This window comes from Odontesthes bonariensis, chromosome 24, assembly GCF_027942865.1.
Source record: "Odontesthes bonariensis isolate fOdoBon6 chromosome 24, fOdoBon6.hap1, whole genome shotgun sequence".
In the NCBI taxonomy this organism is placed as follows: domain Eukaryota; kingdom Metazoa; phylum Chordata; class Actinopteri; order Atheriniformes; family Atherinopsidae; genus Odontesthes; species Odontesthes bonariensis.
This window is the reverse complement of record NC_134529.1, coordinates 17,155,822-17,174,365: the sequence shown is the minus strand read 5'-3', so window position 1 is coordinate 17,174,365 and position 18,544 is coordinate 17,155,822. Positions and strand designations below refer to the sequence as shown.

Here is an 18,544-nt window from a genome sequence, read left to right as displayed (position 1 = left end):
TTGGATATATAAAGTGTGGACACCTTGGAATCACACTTTGCTCCATCACTATGATTTTACTCGGTTGGCACGAAAGCTTCTTTGTATGTCGGAGTTGATGTTGTGATGAATGCTTCAAAACTTATCATTGTAATTGGAAACAAATGAGGAGATACATTTTGTTTACGTGGTCACGATTTCCCGTGGCGAATAGATTTGCCAGAGATTTGAACACGGAGAGGCTTGTGTTTCAGATGAGCACTCTCAGCTCTACACGTGCACAATGAAGAACTTGACAGAATGTTAGCAAGCTAATTCTTCTTTTTCTTATGGTTAATTGATCAGATGTTGTATTTGCCGTATTGCCTTTCGAAAATGATATTCCACAGTCATTACTGTGCCATTAGTAAATGTTAAAGAACGTCCCCACACATGGTCTAACTAACATGTATTCATTAGTGCCTTTCTCGTTTTTCCACAAAAAGTCCATCACGACCATATTGAATTTAAAAAATTTGAAAAAAAAATGGCCTTCCTCTGTTTTCAGCCTTATTGAAAGAAATCTGTGTTGTTTCAGATATTAACACTTTATTATGTCTGTGCCACTTCACGCATGCAACGCATTCTCATCCACAATTTGTCACGTACTGCCACGTGGTCCCTGCCGTCGGTTTTCAACGCATTGGGTACCCCTTTTTTCCGTCAGTTTCCGTAGGAAGTAACACAGCGGCCGCTGTAATGTTAAACAGCAACGAGGAGAACTTATTCTATGGTGCTGAGCTATCAACAGTTAAAACGGGCCGATAAAGAGGTCGTTAGGGAGGAGGGAGGACGGACACCCCACTCCCAAGCATGCGACTCTTGTTTCAAGTCCAACCTTGAGACAGCTTTTCACTCTTGTCTTTATTTTGACTTCGGGTCTTGATTTTGACTTCCTTCGCTCTACTACTGCACTACTTTGTAAGGCATCAAAAGTACTCGGATGGTTTCAGAAAACATTGTTAGATCCCCCAAGAACACAGCTAAATGCATTTTATCACAACAAGCATCGCCGACATTGTCCATGCTGCAGTGGCAACACGCCCTGCGATCGTTGCGCCGTTAGCTCAGGGGAAACCCTTTGCGTCTCAAAGTGACGCTCTTTGGGTACCCTCTGCGTTCAGAACCAGCCTGGCAGGCTCCCGACCAGCCGGGTATTTGATGAGTTTAGCGTGAGAATGGGTCGATGCTGGATTTTTCCAGTAATTGTATTCTCGCCATTAACTCTCGTTGTGTTTTACAACGTCATGCTGAGAATTCCACTCCTCAAAGTCTCTTGTAAGTCTTGTTAGAGGCCTATCTTGATTTAATTTTACGGTCACTTGATAATTGGCTAGGCGTGAGGACCAAAGCTGGTTTGGTTTATGGGTTTGTAAACCCTTACCAAAACTATTTAGTAAGGGTTTGAAAATTTAAAGATTTTATAGATTGTTCTGACAATAGAAAAAACAAGAAAAAATGGAAAAATGTCTTCTTGCGCATAGCGGTCTGACACTGAGGAGTCTTGCGGTTGGTTCATGTGTTGGTCATAAGCGAATATAGAGCTCCCCCAGGCGATATAGAAAGATCTTTGGCTGTTAGTGCACGTGTTTATGCCGTTTATGTTCGCCGGAGGTGTTATATTTTGTAAATTGCATCTGAGTTTAATTAGTGGCCGTTTGATGTCACAAAAATCCTGCTTTTATCTCCACGTCCTGGATTCAGATGTAAAGTTAGCACAGATGCTTTCCCCCTGAGGGGCGTTTCAAAGACCCGAGGGGAATGAAATTAGGGAGACGGATTTCCCAGTGGAGCAGGAATTAAAATCAGAAAGGTACGCTTTAGATGGCCGATAAGTACAGAGTGTTTCACAGACGTGGAGGAATATGTCGAGTGAGCCGATTCGTCATTTGGAAAGAGCAGCGTTATTAGTCACTTTATGTGTGCCGGTTTAGAGCAAGAGACACTGCCACTGTGATAATGGATCAGGAGGAGGGTTGAACAAGAAGGAGAGGAGTGGCTGGGATTGTGAAAGCTTGCAAGAAAAGAGCCCACAGCAGCTTACCCAAACTTTACACTCGACTATCTTATGATGGTTGCTCCTCTGTTTGCATTCTCCATGGCATTCTGGCGGCTCGAGTGATCTCAAGGAATGCTCCGGAGTTTTTCTTTTCTTTTTTGCTTTTTCCCCCCCCCCGAGAAAACATCTCTGCTCTCAGCTGCTGTTCTGTTACCCAAGTTGGAGTATCTACGTGGGTCCATTTGAATGACTTGGGGAGTACTGCACCAACTTTTCAATTATAGACCATGGGATTTGGGGCATGAGGAGGCGCGGCGTCTTTGCTGACTGGATTAATGTCGAACTGAAGGAAAAGGAAAATGCACACACCATCGCTGATTTGGATTCTGCACCTAATGAATCTTTCTAATGGCCAAGACGGCCCGAATATTCTGAGATGGAAACGTAAGTATGTCAGCATGACTCTCCATACCCACACGTTTTCAATATTACAGTCAGCTACGGCATGTGAAACGTGCCCCATCATTGTTTTGCAGAAGATGGCAGAGTAGGCAGATACTGCATATGGAGAATAAATAAGTGTGTTCTTTCACATTCCACAGCCAGGATCTTACATCGGAAAACCAAGTCGTTTGAAAAATGTGCATGTTGTAAATGGGGCATAGATAACCAAACTTTTTTTTTCATAGTTGGACTTTATCAACTTGAAACGTCCAGCCCCACAAACACGCACACACACACACTTGTAAAATCTGTACCCTTGTTTCCCTTAAATCCTCAACAGGTAGCTCTTCATCGAGCATGCTTTGTCAGACAGGATGTGCGACATGCTCAGCCTTGAACGGCTGTCTGTCCTGTAAACCACGCCTCTTCTTCCACCTGGAGCTGGACGGGATGCGTCAGAAAGGGACGTGTTTGTCCTCTTGTCCGCGAGGTCACTTTGGCACGCGCTCTCCACACATCAGCACCTGCACCAGTAGGTACAAGTGGCTGATATGTGGATGCATTTGAAGAAGTGCATATGGTAACAAATTTGGTATATACTCATGATCAGCATGGACAGCATGACTATATTGGGCTCTCAGTTGTTTCTCTTAATAGTTATTTTACAAGGGCAGCATGTTTGTATTCCTGCTCATATTTAGTAGAAAGAAAGAACCAGAATTTGGAGCTCAAGTTTTATTTTATTCTGAGTTTTTCTAAAACCTACAAAGGGCTAAAAATGAACATACAACTCCACTATACTTGGCTGAATGTCCATTTACAAGTTTCACACTGACCAGATGCCTTTGGTAGCCATAAGCAGGCTTCTATGGAAGAGCTCTAGTGGATAATTGATAATTCTTCTTGTCCAAATTTGTAAAAAAAAAAATAAAAATAGCACCGTGGCGTAGACCGCCTCATCCATTGCGCAGCCAGTATTGAAGTGTGTTTTTATCTGTTTCAACTTTGAGCATATATGCTGAAAAATTATGGGATATTCCTCAGACCTTCGTTTTGCCATTCACTTTGTGCCATCATCTAGTTTTATGGTTACCAAATCATCCCCGGAGCATGGTGCTTTACTCCGGGTACCTCTGGTCATTGTGACTAAACATCTCAAGCGTTCACTGGAACCATTACATTGCATTTTTCCAGAAAGCTTGCCCTGAAGGCTGTTCCTTCATTCCAAACAGCTGCACACGTAAGTCGAGCTTGATGGTGTCGAGTCTGGAGCAGTGGCTTCGTTCTTGGACGCTACCCTCTTAGTTCATGGCAAAGTAAAACGGGCTATGAGACACAGACGCTGGTGTTTCAGCAGCTTCCAGTGCCTGGCAGACATTCGCCTTGGTGGATGATAATATAAGAGGGTGCATTAAGAGTTTTGACCTGTTTTTATTTCACAAAACCCCAAAATGGAACTTGTTAACCAAATTCTTGTCTGATATCCAGACAATATTCTATTAAAGATGTTCTATAGTCAGTTCAAAGAAATCTCTGAAAGCCCGAAATTTCTGATGACCGTTATTTTAACAATACATGGGAATATACTTGCAAACCACAGAGCACTCTGTGCTAAAACTGACATGTTTCAATAGAAACTAAACACTGTGGTCACTCTGCACTGACCAAGGTTCATTCCCATTGGCCTGCAGAGTGCAAGGCAGACTGCGCTTCCTGCTTCAGTGAAACTTTCTGCACACGTTGCCATCCGGGCCACTTCCTGCTCCGAGGCAAATGTGAAAGCAGTTGTCCAAAGGGCTGGACAGCAAATGCGGAACTGCAAGAGTGCACAGGTAAGGAGCTTTTCCACATCATGGATCTGGAGCATGTAGCTTCCATGCATCGCTGAAACTAGTTTCTCCACCTTTTCAAAAGCACTCTGCATTGTAATGTGTGTCTTATCTTTGTCAGAATGCCCTGCAGGCTGCGAGCTGTGCGTGAAGAGCGGCACGTGCACAAAGTGTCACGCCGACATGTACCATCTCCACGGTCAGTGCCACCACATCTGTCCGAGAGGGTTTGAGCCAGATGTACCATTAATGCAGTGCATCCCTCAAAGTGAGATTTATTCCCTTCCTCCCGTTTTCACCAGTCTCCCCCACCGAGTGTTTTTCTGATTGTTTGCTGTCTCTTCAAGTTGACTGTGAGGTTGGAGAGTGGACAGGTTGGAGTCAGTGTGCTCAGAAAGAAAACAAGAGAGCCAACCGGAGGGGAGAGGAGGCGCGCACCCGACAAGTCCTGCGCTCCCCAAGCGCCTGCGGTGACCCCTGTCCACATGTGTCAGAGATCAGGAAGTGTGTTGTCAAAAAGAGACACAAAGCCAAGGTGTGATGTTTGATTGGAAGCATTCAACCTGCTATTCTTGCGAAAGGTTTTTTTTTTTTTTGCAAACAAATGACCCTACTGTGTTTTACAGATCTAATATTGACACCCAGATGTTGCTTAAAGATGTTTAAAACTTCTAGCTATTTAATCCTGATTGTTCATATTGTAAATGCTCTCCTGTATACACATATATTGCATGTCTGTCTGTCCTTGAAGCGGAATCCTTTCTAAGGTGAGTGTCAGTGGACTGTAGGTGTCTGCTGCTGTACAGATTGTAAAGGCTCTTGAGGCATTTCTTAATTTGATAATATGATGTAAATAAAATTTGTACGCAAGAAAAGAGGTCTATATCTCACCTCCTAACAAAGGCATAATTCAGGACAGCTACCAAGTGGTGCTCAGCTTAATTAAAATTGTGATGATCACAAATTAATACAAAAATTACCAGGAACCACAGAGAGATTAAGTGACCACAAAATGACCTACATGAGACACACAAATAAAAGCCCCACAGTGAGAAGGGAAATGACACAAAACATCTGCAAGATACAATCTGGGAGTTGCAGGAGCCACAAACTTCTGCAACTGCGTGTTTTATGATTTTGTTTCTTTATTAAGTCTTGATCCTCGTAGGTAGAGTTGGGAGCTTTTTATACATCTGCTGGACATCTGGACTTTTTAATTAACAAGTAAATAAGAACACACGATGGAGTGGAAAGATGGTGCACAGTGCGCAGCCGCAGTAGATCTACACAGTATGCTGGTGGGTTTGAGGTCAATCCAGGCGCACAGAAATCAGCCCAGGGCTGGACTGCCACTCCGAGGGCACAAATAACGCAGCACCATTGTCATTGCTCGGCATAAATTACTGAACAACCAAATGTGAATACAGCTGTATAAATATCTCCATCTCCGCTTTAGTTGAAGACGCTTTTAGAGGCTCCCCGTGCACAGGTGAGTGTATCCATAGAGAAACTAAAGAGCTACTTATTAGCTAACAGGCTAAAAATATGCTACTGGAGTTGTCAAGTTAACGGCAGCAAGGTGAATATTTGACCTCAAGTGATATTAAGTCAGTTATAATGGTACTTCAGAACACGGAGACAATCATCCAACATCAGGAAAAAATAAAAAGTGTTCATTTAATTTGCAAATCAGCTAGCGTTAGCTTAGCAGCAAGCTAGGGAAGGCGGGTACGTTAGCACTGTTAAACAGAGAAAAGGCCCTTGATATGCCATTTATTTGAATAAAATAATGAGGAAAATAATCGGGGGTGCTCCACGTTTCGTGAAAGTCGACATACGAGTTAGCTAAACCAGAGTAATTGCATTTATAGAGAGACTTTTGGTTTAATGGAGAAGTTGGCGTTGCATGTGAACGAGGGCGTTCCCAGAAGTAGCAGCAACAGAGCAACGCCTGGGTTGCCAGATCTCGTGCCAAAGATAAGCAACCAGGTCTATGAAATTTAGCCCCGAATAAAGCCATTTGGTTTTTTGTAAGAACCTACAGCAGCCGCGCTTACCTACTGTGTGTGATGGAGACTGGGGCTATTTTAAAAAAAAATCTCTACGTGCATACAGCGGAGTACTTTGGTAAAACAATCAGTTTATTCTTAAACTTATGTTTATGAGTATAAGCCACGCATAGTGATAATCCCAAAGTGGGATTTATCACTAGACTGCTGCCTCACGTGTAGTTATACCAAATGTCGTAGATCGGAAGCTCAGTCTGTCAGTATGAATTTTACAGGCTAATAGTAAACACAGTAACTAGTAATTTTGCAAATCCAGTCATTTTATCCTCTGTCTTTACAACAAACTAAGTGTCTATTCTCACTTTTAGTGGAGAGGCACATTATGCACATTGGAAATAAGCCCATTTGGCAAGTCCACTTTTTTTTTTAAGCCCAAAACTTTCTAAATGACTAAACGAGCCTCCTGTAAAACAAGCCCAAAGTCGCCTCACTACAGACTTTGTAACTGTTAGATTTACACGTTAACTAGAAGGAGGCGTTAAATGGCATTCCCATGTTTAAAACCGAGTCAGTAAACCAGTTTTGTGCACAAGTCCTCAACTGTACAGTCAAAGGCGTGTCCCACCTGATTTGATGTGATTGATTCTCTCTGCAGCATGGCAGCTTGTGGAGAAGTGGACTTTTCAGTTAATGCCCCAGCTCCCTCCAAGCTGCTCGACGAAGCAAGAGAGGACTCCTCCAGCTCCACCATCACCACCACCACCACCCCGGAGTGTGCCATCTGCCTGCAGAGCTGCGTCCATCCTGTACGTCTCCCCTGCTGCCATGTCTTCTGTTTCCTGTGTGTAAAAGGTGCCTCGTGGCACAGCAAGCGCTGTGCTCTCTGCCGGCAGGAGATCCCCGAGGACTTCCTGGAGCGGCCGGTTCTGCTCTCTCCTGAGGAACTGAAGGCAGCAGCTGCAGGACTGAGCCGAAGCGGGAGTGAGTCTCGTGGAGAATACGCATGGTACTACGAGGGGCGCAACGGCTGGTGGCAGTATGACGAGAGAACCAGCCGCGAGTTGGAGGAGGCTTTTGTAAAGGGCAGAAAGAGCACAGAGATGCTGATTGCGGGGTTTCTTTATGTGGCCGATCTGGAAAATATGGTGCAGTATCGCAGGAATGAGCATGGCCGCAGACGCAAGATAAAGAGGGATGTTGTCGATATCCCCAAAAAAGGGGTGGCGGGATTGAGGTTGGAGCCCGATCCTGGACCTGTCCCTGCTTTACCAGCTGTCGCCCCAGCAACAACAGAACGCGTCAGCTCAGCTGATGGATCAGACTCTGCAGGCCAACCGCAGTCCTCATCTTTTGGGATTCTGGTGTCTCTCCCTCCTGTTAGACCCCAAACACTCCTGGGGCGCCATCTTACCAGTCCTCTGTCTCCATCACCTTCCACCCTGGAACAGTCTTTCTCCCAGCTCCTCATCAGTCAGCCAGAGGGCGAGGAGGTGGAAGGAGACGACGAGCCACAGTCGTACGAGTTTGCATCTGGGAGCAGTGAGAGTGAAGAGGAGAAAGAGTGCGAGCGAGGGAGAGCGGAACCGTTGGAACGAAGACGAACCAGGCAAAGGGCACTGAGAGAGAGCCAGCCGACCAGAGTTCCTCCACGAGGCATGCCTTCCAGCTCTGCCCTCAGTCTCCGCTCTCGCAGTCCTGACGGACAGTGCACTGTGACAGAAGTGTGACCGCACAGCGGCGTCTTATCTTCAGATAACAGTTCTCAAACTCTTTATCAGCTCAGCAAAAAAGAAAAGTTTGAAAACCAACATGCATCCTGAAGGTCCTGTGGAAATAGAAGTACCGCTGTTGTGTTATTGCATTTCCCTCCACTGATCGTGTGCCAAATATCATCCATCATCGCTTTCTTCCCATTTTTTTTTTACGTCAGTCTCAGTAAACTCATCAAAGATCCGCATCTGGCAACTGAAACTGTGCAGCTTTAACCGTCTTTAAAGGCGGTTAGCAGGAAACAGGTCAGGTTTCCTTACTGCTTGCATATAATGACTTTACACCTAAGGTAGTTTACCTTAGGTACACTCACTCGGCTGTGCTGTCCTCCACCCAATATTGTGTTTCATTCGGACCTGGATAAAAGAAACGAAACGGTAACAGCACTGAAGCGACATTTCAAGCGACTTTTAACCTGTTTTAAAGCTTTTTCTTTTGTCTGTTTTTTTGTCCAACACCTATTTAAAAACTGGTTTTCATACATAAATGTACAGAAGTGCTGGTTATGCATGTCAAAACAAGCTTGTTTTCATACAAAAGGCTTTAAAGTCTGATTGCAGCCAGAGAGAAAGAGAAAGACCACATGGGTCATCGATCGATGGCGGAGCGTCTGCATACTGAACAGACTCCCTTTCTGTGGCGGTTCGACTTCTGCTGATGCAAATAACTTCCAGGGACAGTTAAGTTTTTTTTTTTTTTTTTTTTTTTATTAATTAGTCGGTTCCCTACAGTAGATTGCCCCCAGTTTTGAGCACAGTGATTAGCAACACACAGATTAAACTTAATGGTGCAGTAGTAGATGAGCACCTGCTATATTCTGCAAGGTAAAATTCCTTTTTCTTTTTGTCAATGGAGTCGCTAAATGTTGCCCAAAAACCACCATCCGTCACTGCCTTCACATCTGCAACCATTTAGATGTAAAATGAGGCCTTGGTCTCTGATCTCTTTAGCTCGTTGATTCGGCTGATACTTTTGTGACCTTTTATTTTTCCACTTTAAAACAATTTTATTTTTTTTAATAAAATCAAGCTTAAATGTAGCACCCAATGTAACAAAGCTGGGTTAAAACTGCTTTTTTTTCCTGCTGCGCTGATCAGTTTTTATAATATCTACGCTTAGGTGACTTAATTGGTTTGAACTTTGTGTGTAAATGTGTACGATGTATGAAGGCAGAGGGAGGCTGTGTTCCCTCATATTTTGCGTCTAAATCTAGTTTTTTTTTTTTTTTTTTTAAATAACAACTCGTGTATGTGCTGAGCAGCGCTGGGTGCTGAAAAGCTACTGGCAGATCCCCTGGAAAGTATTGGTTTATATATGTAGAGGGGACGCATTTGGATTTCTATTTCTTGCCGCAGCGCTCTCCACAGGCTCGCTATCAAAGCGCCGGCATTGACGCGCTCCCGGATGAGCTCGGGCCACTCGCACTTTTTCTTGCCCCTTTTGCTCCCGCTGCTCTCATTTTTGACCTTTCCACCGTTTGTCTCCACCAATTGTCTGTGTGGTGTTTCTCTTTTTGTGTTTTGTCAAAGTTATTAAAAGTGTTTATGATTTAAAATCAACCTGCTGACGGATTTCATCTGTTTCTAAACTGAGCTTTAATTGGAGTCGGAGATGAAGGTGAAACATCTCACTTTCTTTTGGAAAGACGCAGAAGCGGTCGTTGTCTATTGTGATTTTTAGATCAAAATGCAGTGCGACTCTAGCCTGGCTGACGCGTCCACATCTGGATGAGATGGTGGTCTGGGAACTAGGTGTGCATTTTCTCGTATTTGAGGCATGGTTTACGAATGCCTAGAGCCGTTTATTGGGCGCTACGAATGTCTATCAAATGGCGTCTGGTTCTTCCCATGCTGCTTTGCGCGCGATTCATAGCCAATTGTATCACTTATACCAGATGACGTATGTAGAGCGACAGAAATTCGACGAGGAAGAAGAAGACGCTTTACTGTGTATGAGAAGACGATGGCGTTTAAAGATTATTGTCGTTTGTGCAAAGTTAATATGAGGGTGGAAGGCATATACGGTCACTCTGCAGACTCTGTTGGATTAACACTCTACAAGCTTCGGTGTCGCGCATAGACGTCGTCATCGTCTTGCTGCCGCCCCCCCCCCCCCGTTCTGTGATTGCTTCCCTAACTCAGGCAAAAATAAGGGCGGTGGTTTCCAGGCTGCCTTTGCAGTGTGAATGAAATCGCGCGCAAAGCAGCATGGGAATTCCCACGCTAGTGCGACTCAGTAGTCCACAGGGTGTTGCTGTTGCACAAATGAAGAAACTACCTCCAATCTGAGAGCCTTCAACAAGTTCCAAACAACTCAGTTGGTGGGAAATCTGCCAATGGGAGACGGAGAAGCCACACAAACAGGCTGTTGTGCCCCATTTCTGTGTTTTCTGTGCGCACAGTGAATAGTAAAATCTGTAGGCTGCCTTTCAAGCTGGTGCTTACGATGCACGTGTTGATGTTGATGCAGAAAAGCAGTCTTGATTGTAAAGGCTGACGAGCAACACTGAACATTTCCTTCAATAACTGCCTTCAGAACAGTGTGTGTTCTTAATTTGTTCTGGACAAAAGAAAGGCGATCAGTTAATTCTGCGCAGGTGTGAATTTCATGGGAAATGGCTCAAATTTTAAACGATCAGCAGAAGCACACAGTGCTTGAGTTTAATGATTTTTAAACCACCGGCCCTGAAGCTGCCGCGTTTGCCAAGTGGAGAGAAGCCGCAAGCTCAGTGTGTGCGGTCGGTCTGTGACTTGAATTAGAATCGTGGCTTAATGGGCCAGATCTTGGCTCGCGTCTCAGGAGAGTTTCCACAGAAGTGCATGCGCTGCGCAGTCAGAGATCATGATGGCCAGATGTTGTGTTTCTGCTTTTGGATCCTCGGGTGTCATTTACAGCAGCAGCCTGTAAAACATGCTTATGCCATAAATATTCTAATCTTTATCTCCCGCCTATTGGAATTCATGTCTTTAACTCATGAGTTATATGGCAGGGATAAGTCGGCACAGCTGTGGTGACCGGATGAATGGAAGCACTTATATGTAATGTTTAAATTTCTGCCTTCAGTGTTGAGCAACAGGTTCAGAAACCGGTGCAGCGCAGATTTGAACGTGATGCAACTGTGACATCCCATTGTCACAAATGCATGAAGAGTTTATAGGTTTATTTGCACTTTGATAAAACATTACAACAAGAGTATATCACAAGAAATATATACAAAAGATAATAAATGCTAAGCTGCTAATAATAATAATAATAATGCTAAACTACGGCCTGGTGGAGAGAACTCACTATAGAGTGGATGGCTGTGGTCTGCCAGGACTGACTGAGCCTCCCTAAAGGACTTTGACTTATAAAGGTGAGATAAAGCATTATAGAATATGTCACCAATTGTATTGCAATATTTTTTGAAAGTGATAGTAAATGTCTGTTTGGTGTGTACCAAGTGGCTTTTAAAGGTTTGACGAACAACTGAACTCTGGGCTGAACTCCAGGCACTGCCCATCATCTGGCTGAAATTGTTCCCACAGTGAAGCATGGTGGTGGAAGAATAATGACACGGGGGGGGCGCTGCGCAGCAGGGAAAGTAAGACTAATGAGAGCTGAGGGAAAGGTGAACACAACCAAATGTACAGAGGTTCTTGAAGAAGTGACCAGAGAGTTAGATGACCTCCTCTATCATGACAATGAGTCGAAATATACAACCAAGACCCCTCTGGAGTGTTTTCGAGGCAACTCTGTCTGTGCTTAAATGGCCAAGCTGAACTCCAGACTCAAAGCGCACAGAAAACAGGGCAGGGCTGTGGATGTGCCAGGAACTATAAGATCTGTGCAGAATTTCCTGAAAAATTTGGGACTTCTACGAAGTACAGAGGCCTGGCATTTCTACATTTCCCCTTTTGGAAGTGAAGTTTGCTGTCCGGGTGAAAAGTCAAGTATCCGTAGTGCTGTACTAACTCCACCTCTTCTTTCGCTGTGGAAATAGTGTCACAGGTTCGCTCCGAGTCCTTCTATGGATGAAAAAAAGTGATGGCATGGGTTTGGTACTGCTCCGATGCACAAGAATTCTCTTTAAAGCTGACCGCAGCTGCACAGTCGGGGGAAATTCTGCATTTCTGACCACATGCACGCTATACTTTTTATGGTCCGCCGCTTACATAAAAATATTGACAAGAACTGCTTTGATTAAAGTTGCCAAAATGGCAGCCTGGGCTCAACCCACGTGGGAACACATGAGACTGCATTTATTAACCTCACTCCCGTAGCTGGGTTAGGGTTCCAGAGAAGAGGGTGTCGTCATCATCATCATCATGGGGTTATTTTTTGTTTGATTTTCCATTATGACACTCAGCAACACTCTACACTTTATAGATGCATCGATAGTCTGTTACATAAAATGTGGGTCATCTCCCGCCCTGCACACCATAACACATTGACAGATTTGTGCGGCATGGAGACAGACTGTATTTAGAGAAAACATATATGGATGAGCGTTGGGTGGGGGGGGCGTGTGAGGACACGAGATGGGTGACAATGTGAAGGGCAAGGACGCCGATGCTGACAAAGAAACATGCTGAGTTAAAGCTTTGGACAACCTCACAGCGCATCTCATTGCGTGAGTTATAAAAGGGTCAAACTATCCCCAGTCTGGGAATGCTGTATATGATACAGCCGGACATAGTTTCTCAGCTGAACAGACAGACAGACCGGAGACAACGGCGCTATATGTTTTCAGGCGCATAGCTGCCCTTTAAATATGTGCAAATATCCCGGTAGAATGCCTCCTGTAGCCCACTTCTTCACACCACAGAAAATACACTCCCTGCCTCCAGCCCTTCCGCAAATAGTTCCGTCACACTCGCATCTTTCGCCACCCTGAGGCCCATAGTTGAGCATTATTGATGTGAGGATTATTTATAACCCTGTTTTTGTTGAGCAAGGTGGACTGGCTGTGCCCGTTTAAAATGTGCGAGTTCTTCCAAAAATGAAATCCAGCAGCATCATATGTGTAGCTCCATTTAAAAAAATATTCAAACAACAGTAGCCGTATATATCGGTTCAATTATACTTTATTAATCCCCATTAATATCATGCATATCTTCTTTGGATCGGCCTTGCAGCTGTGCATGTTTTGTCTATTAATTTGCGTACAGTATGTCATCAGTATTTCAAACCATAACGCAGAGATTCACAGACGGGGTACCTCACTGTTGCAGGAGCCAAGGATGACCTCAGTCCTACTGTAACTCTCATCGACCGAACACCATTAGAGCCTATCAAGTGACATGCCTCCCTAAGCCTGGTGCTACTGAACCATTTTTATCAGCAACGTATCATGTTATTACTATGATGACGCCCAAAATCATAAAGTACGCGGTATGCCCCATTTCTAAATACAGTGCGATATGATTGGACAGTTTATTTTTGGTTTCTGTGTGCTACTTAACATAAAAACGTAGAGCCTGCAAGTGCACACGATTGCAGTGTCTGCCATTTTCCACCGACCTTAGGGTCATATTAAATCGTTAAGTTTGAATTGTTGAATACTTTACTATAATGTGCCGTAGTCGTGTGTTAATAATGTTGTGCTTATTCTAATAAATGGGGGCTATGAATGTCATTGCTAAAAGAAGACCGTTGCATCATGGATTTATGCTCCCAATGCCAAAATGAATTACAAGTCGTCAATCATCGGCTTGCGCTGTCATACAGTACTAATGTGAGATTAATTTAGTGTGAAGCCTGCTGCCTTGTGCTTACCGAGAATTTTGGTATCTATGACTTTGCTGGTGCCATGGAGACTCCCTGTTCCTGCCGCTTATGTGCACTGCATGGCTTGCTTTACGGTTCAAAGCCAAATGAGGAGATATTTACCGATGATAAACTTGATGCCTGTGTTTGAAAAAAAAAAAGAAAAAATCTGCTTTGGTAAGATTTATGGACGCGAACATACCTGCTGCGGTAACTTTCTTCTCAGTAACAGCACTGTGGTGTGTTCAGAGCCAATCTGCGAGTTAACAAAAGCTGTGTCCCAGTTCGATGCACAAGTCCCCTAAATGGATCGTTTTATAACGCACAGTACGTGCAACACCGAAAGAGGAATGCCGTGTGAGTATTTTACAGCTTGAATTGAGTCTGTGACTAAATCTATACGAGAGCTGTTGGCTCCAAAGCTGACCCATTCAGCTTGAAATGAAAGAAAATATCAGTGAACAAAACAATAACCCATTTCAGATATCAGCAACAAGAGTAAACCTGTTGCAGGATGCAAACATTTTAGTTTTAGAACCATGTTTGTAGAAAATAAAAATATAAGAACGAGCAAAAATTACAATAGAGCAACTGATTTGAATAATCACACTGATAGTTGTATAGATCACAATGTTGCTGATTAAACTACATAACCGTATATAAAGTGGCTGAAATTGGGTAAACCTTAAACATCTACAGCAGCAAAGTGCAACGTATGAATAAAGCTGCCTGTGTGTCTGGATATCTGCCGAGCAGGACACACACCGCACACCCCGACTGTAGGCTGTGCAGGGGGGCCTGACGGCGCTGCTGGACCTTCGAAGCCAAGAGTGAGAACACACAGTTGAGAATCTTCTCTTCTGGTGGGAGAACTGGGTGAGTCTCCTTCTCATTCCACTCTCCACCACATCATACACAGAGTTGCGCAAGTGGTCGTGAATCTTGGGATGGCCAGAGATGCAACAATCCTTTACGGCCTAGGAAAGAGAGACTTCTTGAAATAAGAAGGCCTTTGTCGCATTCCTGTGACAAACTGCAAGCCAGTCTTGTGGCAAAATGGGAAGCAGTCACCTAAACATCTTATCCAGGTTTATTTAACACATTGTCACAGTCAACTATCAACCGTTGCTCTCCATTTAACAGGAAAAAGGTCTGCATTCGAAGGTTGGAGGGTGACGATACTGACCAAGTGCCATCCTGACTATCAGTGCTTTGAGTTAACTACTTTAAAAATGTCGTTTTTGAATTCAGTTGCTGTTTCCCCGGACCTTCCCTCGCTGTTTTGTTGCTGTTTTACATTTTACAGACCCCTTAGTTAAGGTGAGGTTTTGAAAAACAAGGTGGTTAAGGTCAAGCTGTAACATCGCTGTCATAGAAACTAGTCTCTCTGTGAGCCCTGCACATACACAAATTTGTTGTCATGCTGAAGAGGCCACGAAGACGCCATCAAAAGCAAAACAGTGCGTCGCAGGGCTGGAAACTAAAGTCATGAACTGCTGTACCTCAGCCCCCAGGCACTGGAGGGCAGTTTCAGGGGGGATGTGTCTATCAAAGGTTGGTGTACTTCAACAAGAGTAAGAGACACATGGTTTTAAGGCTCACAAACTTCTCTATTGTTGTTTTACAACAGACATTGTAGTAATGTATCACATCAAAATAACCTTTTCCTGGATTAATAGCTACCGGGTCAAACTCTTGAGGTATAGGTGCATCAGCAGTTGCACAGAAGGCCTACAACACAACACGCTTGCTACACAACCCACCTTCCTTTCGTAAATCATTACATCTGATGTGCTTCATGTAATTCATTAAATATTCAGTTAGGTTTATGTTTTAATTTAGGCTACCCTACAAGCTCATTTACGTTTTCTAATGTATTCTTTAGGCTACAACAGGGAGGTGCCATGCAGGGAGGTGGATGTGTGAATGTGTCGTGTAGTTTGCTCTAAATAGCCCCAAAAGACTGAGCTCACTTGGGGCTGATGGCCAAATAGCCAAAAATAAATAGCCAGTAAAAACAGGAAGTGACGTGTAGCGTGACGTCAGTGACCAGAATCTGAACGCACAACAATGTAGACCAACTATTGGTGTATGTGTTTTAGTATAATGGATAATGGACACATGATTAAAAAATATATATATAGAGGTCTGTTGCAGTTTTCGCTGCAGCCCAATGTTTATGAGCTGACCGCCTTATACTGATTTGTTTTTAAGCTATGAAAGTGTGTAACGCTTTAGTTACATCGGGAGTGTCAAGAAACACAACATCATTTGTCTTCCTCTTGACGCTTGCACTGGGAACCTACTTTCACAGGCCTCAGCAACATGGCTGAACACTCTGAATGTGTGTGTGTGTGCGCTTCTGTATTTGCGTGAGGCAAAGGGCCAGAGGCCAGCTTAGAGCCATGTAGTCACTCCCAGCGGACCACTCCATTGAACTTAAAATTTGCCATTTGTCACACAATTAATAGACCACTATAGTCACCTCTGCCGAGCAACACCAGCTAATCCCACGAGAGCACGCAGCTCTTGTTTTGAAAGGCGACCCTCGTGGATCGCATTTCAAAGCGGAGATATTTAGGCCCCTATCTATTTTAATAAAGAGGTCTGGAATTCTTAGTGCTTTAGGCTCCTCCAGGCTGTCCTTAATGGTCCCATCTCTTGCACTGCTATGCTCATCAAACGGCATTTCAGATGGATGGATGCAGCCGCACTGACAGTTGGGACAGACGGACAAAGATAAAGTGAGCCTGATTGTGACACTAACACCACTTTAATTAAATGTTTTGTACTTTCAGAACAAATGGCTGAAAAGTGGATGTTTATTCCGATGGGATTTGAAAGCGCACCATATTCAAACCGTGAACAGTAGCACGAGTTAAACAGCTGACCAATGAGTTCATCAAGGTTTTTTTTTCAAAGCCTGCGCATTGAGGGCCAATTATGATGACAAGGCTGTAAAGCAGGTGTCCATCTTCCCAACTCATTTACGAAACCTTGCACACACATGTCAAGAGCAGGTGGATAACCGTGAAGGGACAGGGACATGCAAACACTGTATAACATGAAAGCAAATGTTGCGAGTGCCATGCAAACATCTCCTATCTGTTAAGTTTTAACAAGAGAAAACTCATCATACATTGCAAAGGGAGAAACTTGTAAAAAGAGCCTGTTAAACATCTCAGTTTCAGGTCGTCTGGCCCCCTTTAGGTTTAACCTCTGGAGCAGGGTGGTCCTGTCACTCCTCTATTCACATTTTTTGTGAGACATGCACACATACACATACATAAAGGAGGCGCTTCGCTATCTATTTTGAGTCTGTTGCAGTAGCAACTGACACATGCTGAGGGTTTTATTGTGGACCCCCCCCCAGCCCAGCTCTGGTGGAAGTCAGGACAGAGATACAAGACAGGCAGGGGCAGAGAGCGCAGGACAGGGGACAGGTGGATGGGGGGCGAGAAGAGGCAAGAAGGAACGTGAGACTCCCATGTGTGTCAGACACCTTAGAAGACATTATGTCAGACCCCCGGAGCTCATTCAGAAACACTCATAATCTTTTAGCTGTCTGTCTACATGCTTAAAACCAGCCTATGTTTTAAATACATTTTCGCAAAGCACAGGAGCGAGTGATGAACGTGAAACAGCATTTATGCACGCACAATTTATACCTCCGTAATCTTATGTTTGGGACCGTTTTTTCTTTCTTATTGCGAGGTATTTTTCCTAACTGCATGAATTGACAGAGAAGTGGCAGACAAGATTTTTTAATGTTTTAATTTTTCCTTCATTGTTTGAATTACCGATTTTGGGAATAAGATAATTCTATCATATATTCTACAATAAAAATAAAAATAAAACTCTCCTGTTGACAAGTTCTGGTTTTCTAGCACAGCCTCCTGGAAGTGTAATGTGGTTGGCAACCCTTCAACAAAAGGGCGTAATCTACTTTTACATTTTCCATTTGGCCACACAGCACTTCTGGTATTTCTGCTTATTGCTATTTCATTCTTTGAATGCAACGTTTATTGCCTGTACCAGAGTACTGCAACACCCGTTGGTCCAAATGACACCATATTCTCAGTCCACGCATGGTTAGCCCAAATCCGAACCAAATCTGTCGAGAATTTCTGGCCTGAGTCTGTGTTCACTACCAGAAGACAGTTGAACAGATACTGTGTGTCAAGCAGCTTGATTCAACTTGCGACTTGAGGGAGTTTTTAGCATAAGATCCAGGTATGAAAGATCAGATCTTATTTGCAAATGTTTACTTTGATGCTAATCCATAATCAAATGATAAGCTGACAACATCATGTGTCACTTATGAAATGTTATCATATAAACAGCTAACTAAACAGCAGGTCATCTGGAAGCATATGCACAGGTGTAGCTTTTAACTTTGGCTCAGTTAAATCAAGTGCCCAAGCCCCTGTTGTAATTTTTGGTTAACAGCGCAGTCAGTATCCCCAGAGGACGAGGTCTATTTGTGACACTGATTCCCCAGCATCCACCCTCACACCGCACCTGCACTTGCGTACAGCTAATATTAACCATCAAATGACTGTAGGTTGCAATTTGATTTATCATCATTTTCATTCTCAGAAAGGGGAGGTTAGATTTAAAGGCGAGGCATTACTCCCATTGGTTCACAGGACAGATGTCATGCGGGTGTCCACGTATGTCTCCGGGATGAAAGCACATTAATGTATACATAGGGACAGTAACTCATT

The 18,544-nt window shown here is 43.8% G+C and overlaps 2 protein-coding genes across 2 annotated transcripts; both read left to right on the top strand.

The window, feature by feature from the left end:
* The first annotated feature begins 1,401 nt into the window (after nucleotides 1-1,401).
* Nucleotides 1,402-5,165, top strand: LOC142375126 (R-spondin-3-like). Its single transcript, XM_075459056.1, has 5 exons — nucleotides 1,402-2,461; nucleotides 2,802-2,993; nucleotides 4,153-4,293; nucleotides 4,412-4,558; nucleotides 4,638-5,165. The coding sequence occupies exons 1-5, from the start codon at nucleotides 2,377-2,379 to the stop codon at nucleotides 4,829-4,831; spliced, it is 759 nt and encodes a 252-aa protein (XP_075315171.1). The 5' UTR covers nucleotides 1,402-2,376; the 3' UTR covers nucleotides 4,832-5,165.
* A 418-nt stretch (nucleotides 5,166-5,583) lies between these two features.
* LOC142375443 (E3 ubiquitin-protein ligase rnf146-like) lies at nucleotides 5,584-9,628 on the top strand. Its single transcript, XM_075459462.1, has 2 exons — nucleotides 5,584-5,779; nucleotides 6,955-9,628. Exon 2 carries the CDS (start codon nucleotides 6,956-6,958, stop codon nucleotides 8,024-8,026), a length of 1,071 nt encoding a protein of 356 aa, XP_075315577.1. The 5' UTR covers nucleotides 5,584-5,779; nucleotide 6,955; the 3' UTR covers nucleotides 8,027-9,628.
* Nucleotides 9,629-18,544: the final 8,916 nt, after the last annotated feature.

Bases quoted from the DNA above. Each gene is read 5' to 3' on its own strand.
- LOC142375443 (XM_075459462.1), top strand. From the start codon at position 6,956: ATGGCAGCTTGTGGAGAAGTGGACTTTTCAGTTAATGCCCCAGCTCCC.
- LOC142375126 (XM_075459056.1), top strand. From the start codon at position 2,377: ATGCACACACCATCGCTGATTTGGATTCTGCACCTAATGAATCTTTCT. The intron at 2,462-2,801 runs GTAAGTATGTCA...AATCCTCAACAG, and splicing joins GAATATTCTGAGATGGAAAC to GTAGCTCTTCATCGAGCATG. The intron at 4,559-4,637 runs GTGAGATTTATT...TGTCTCTTCAAG, and splicing joins AATGCAGTGCATCCCTCAAA to TTGACTGTGAGGTTGGAGAG.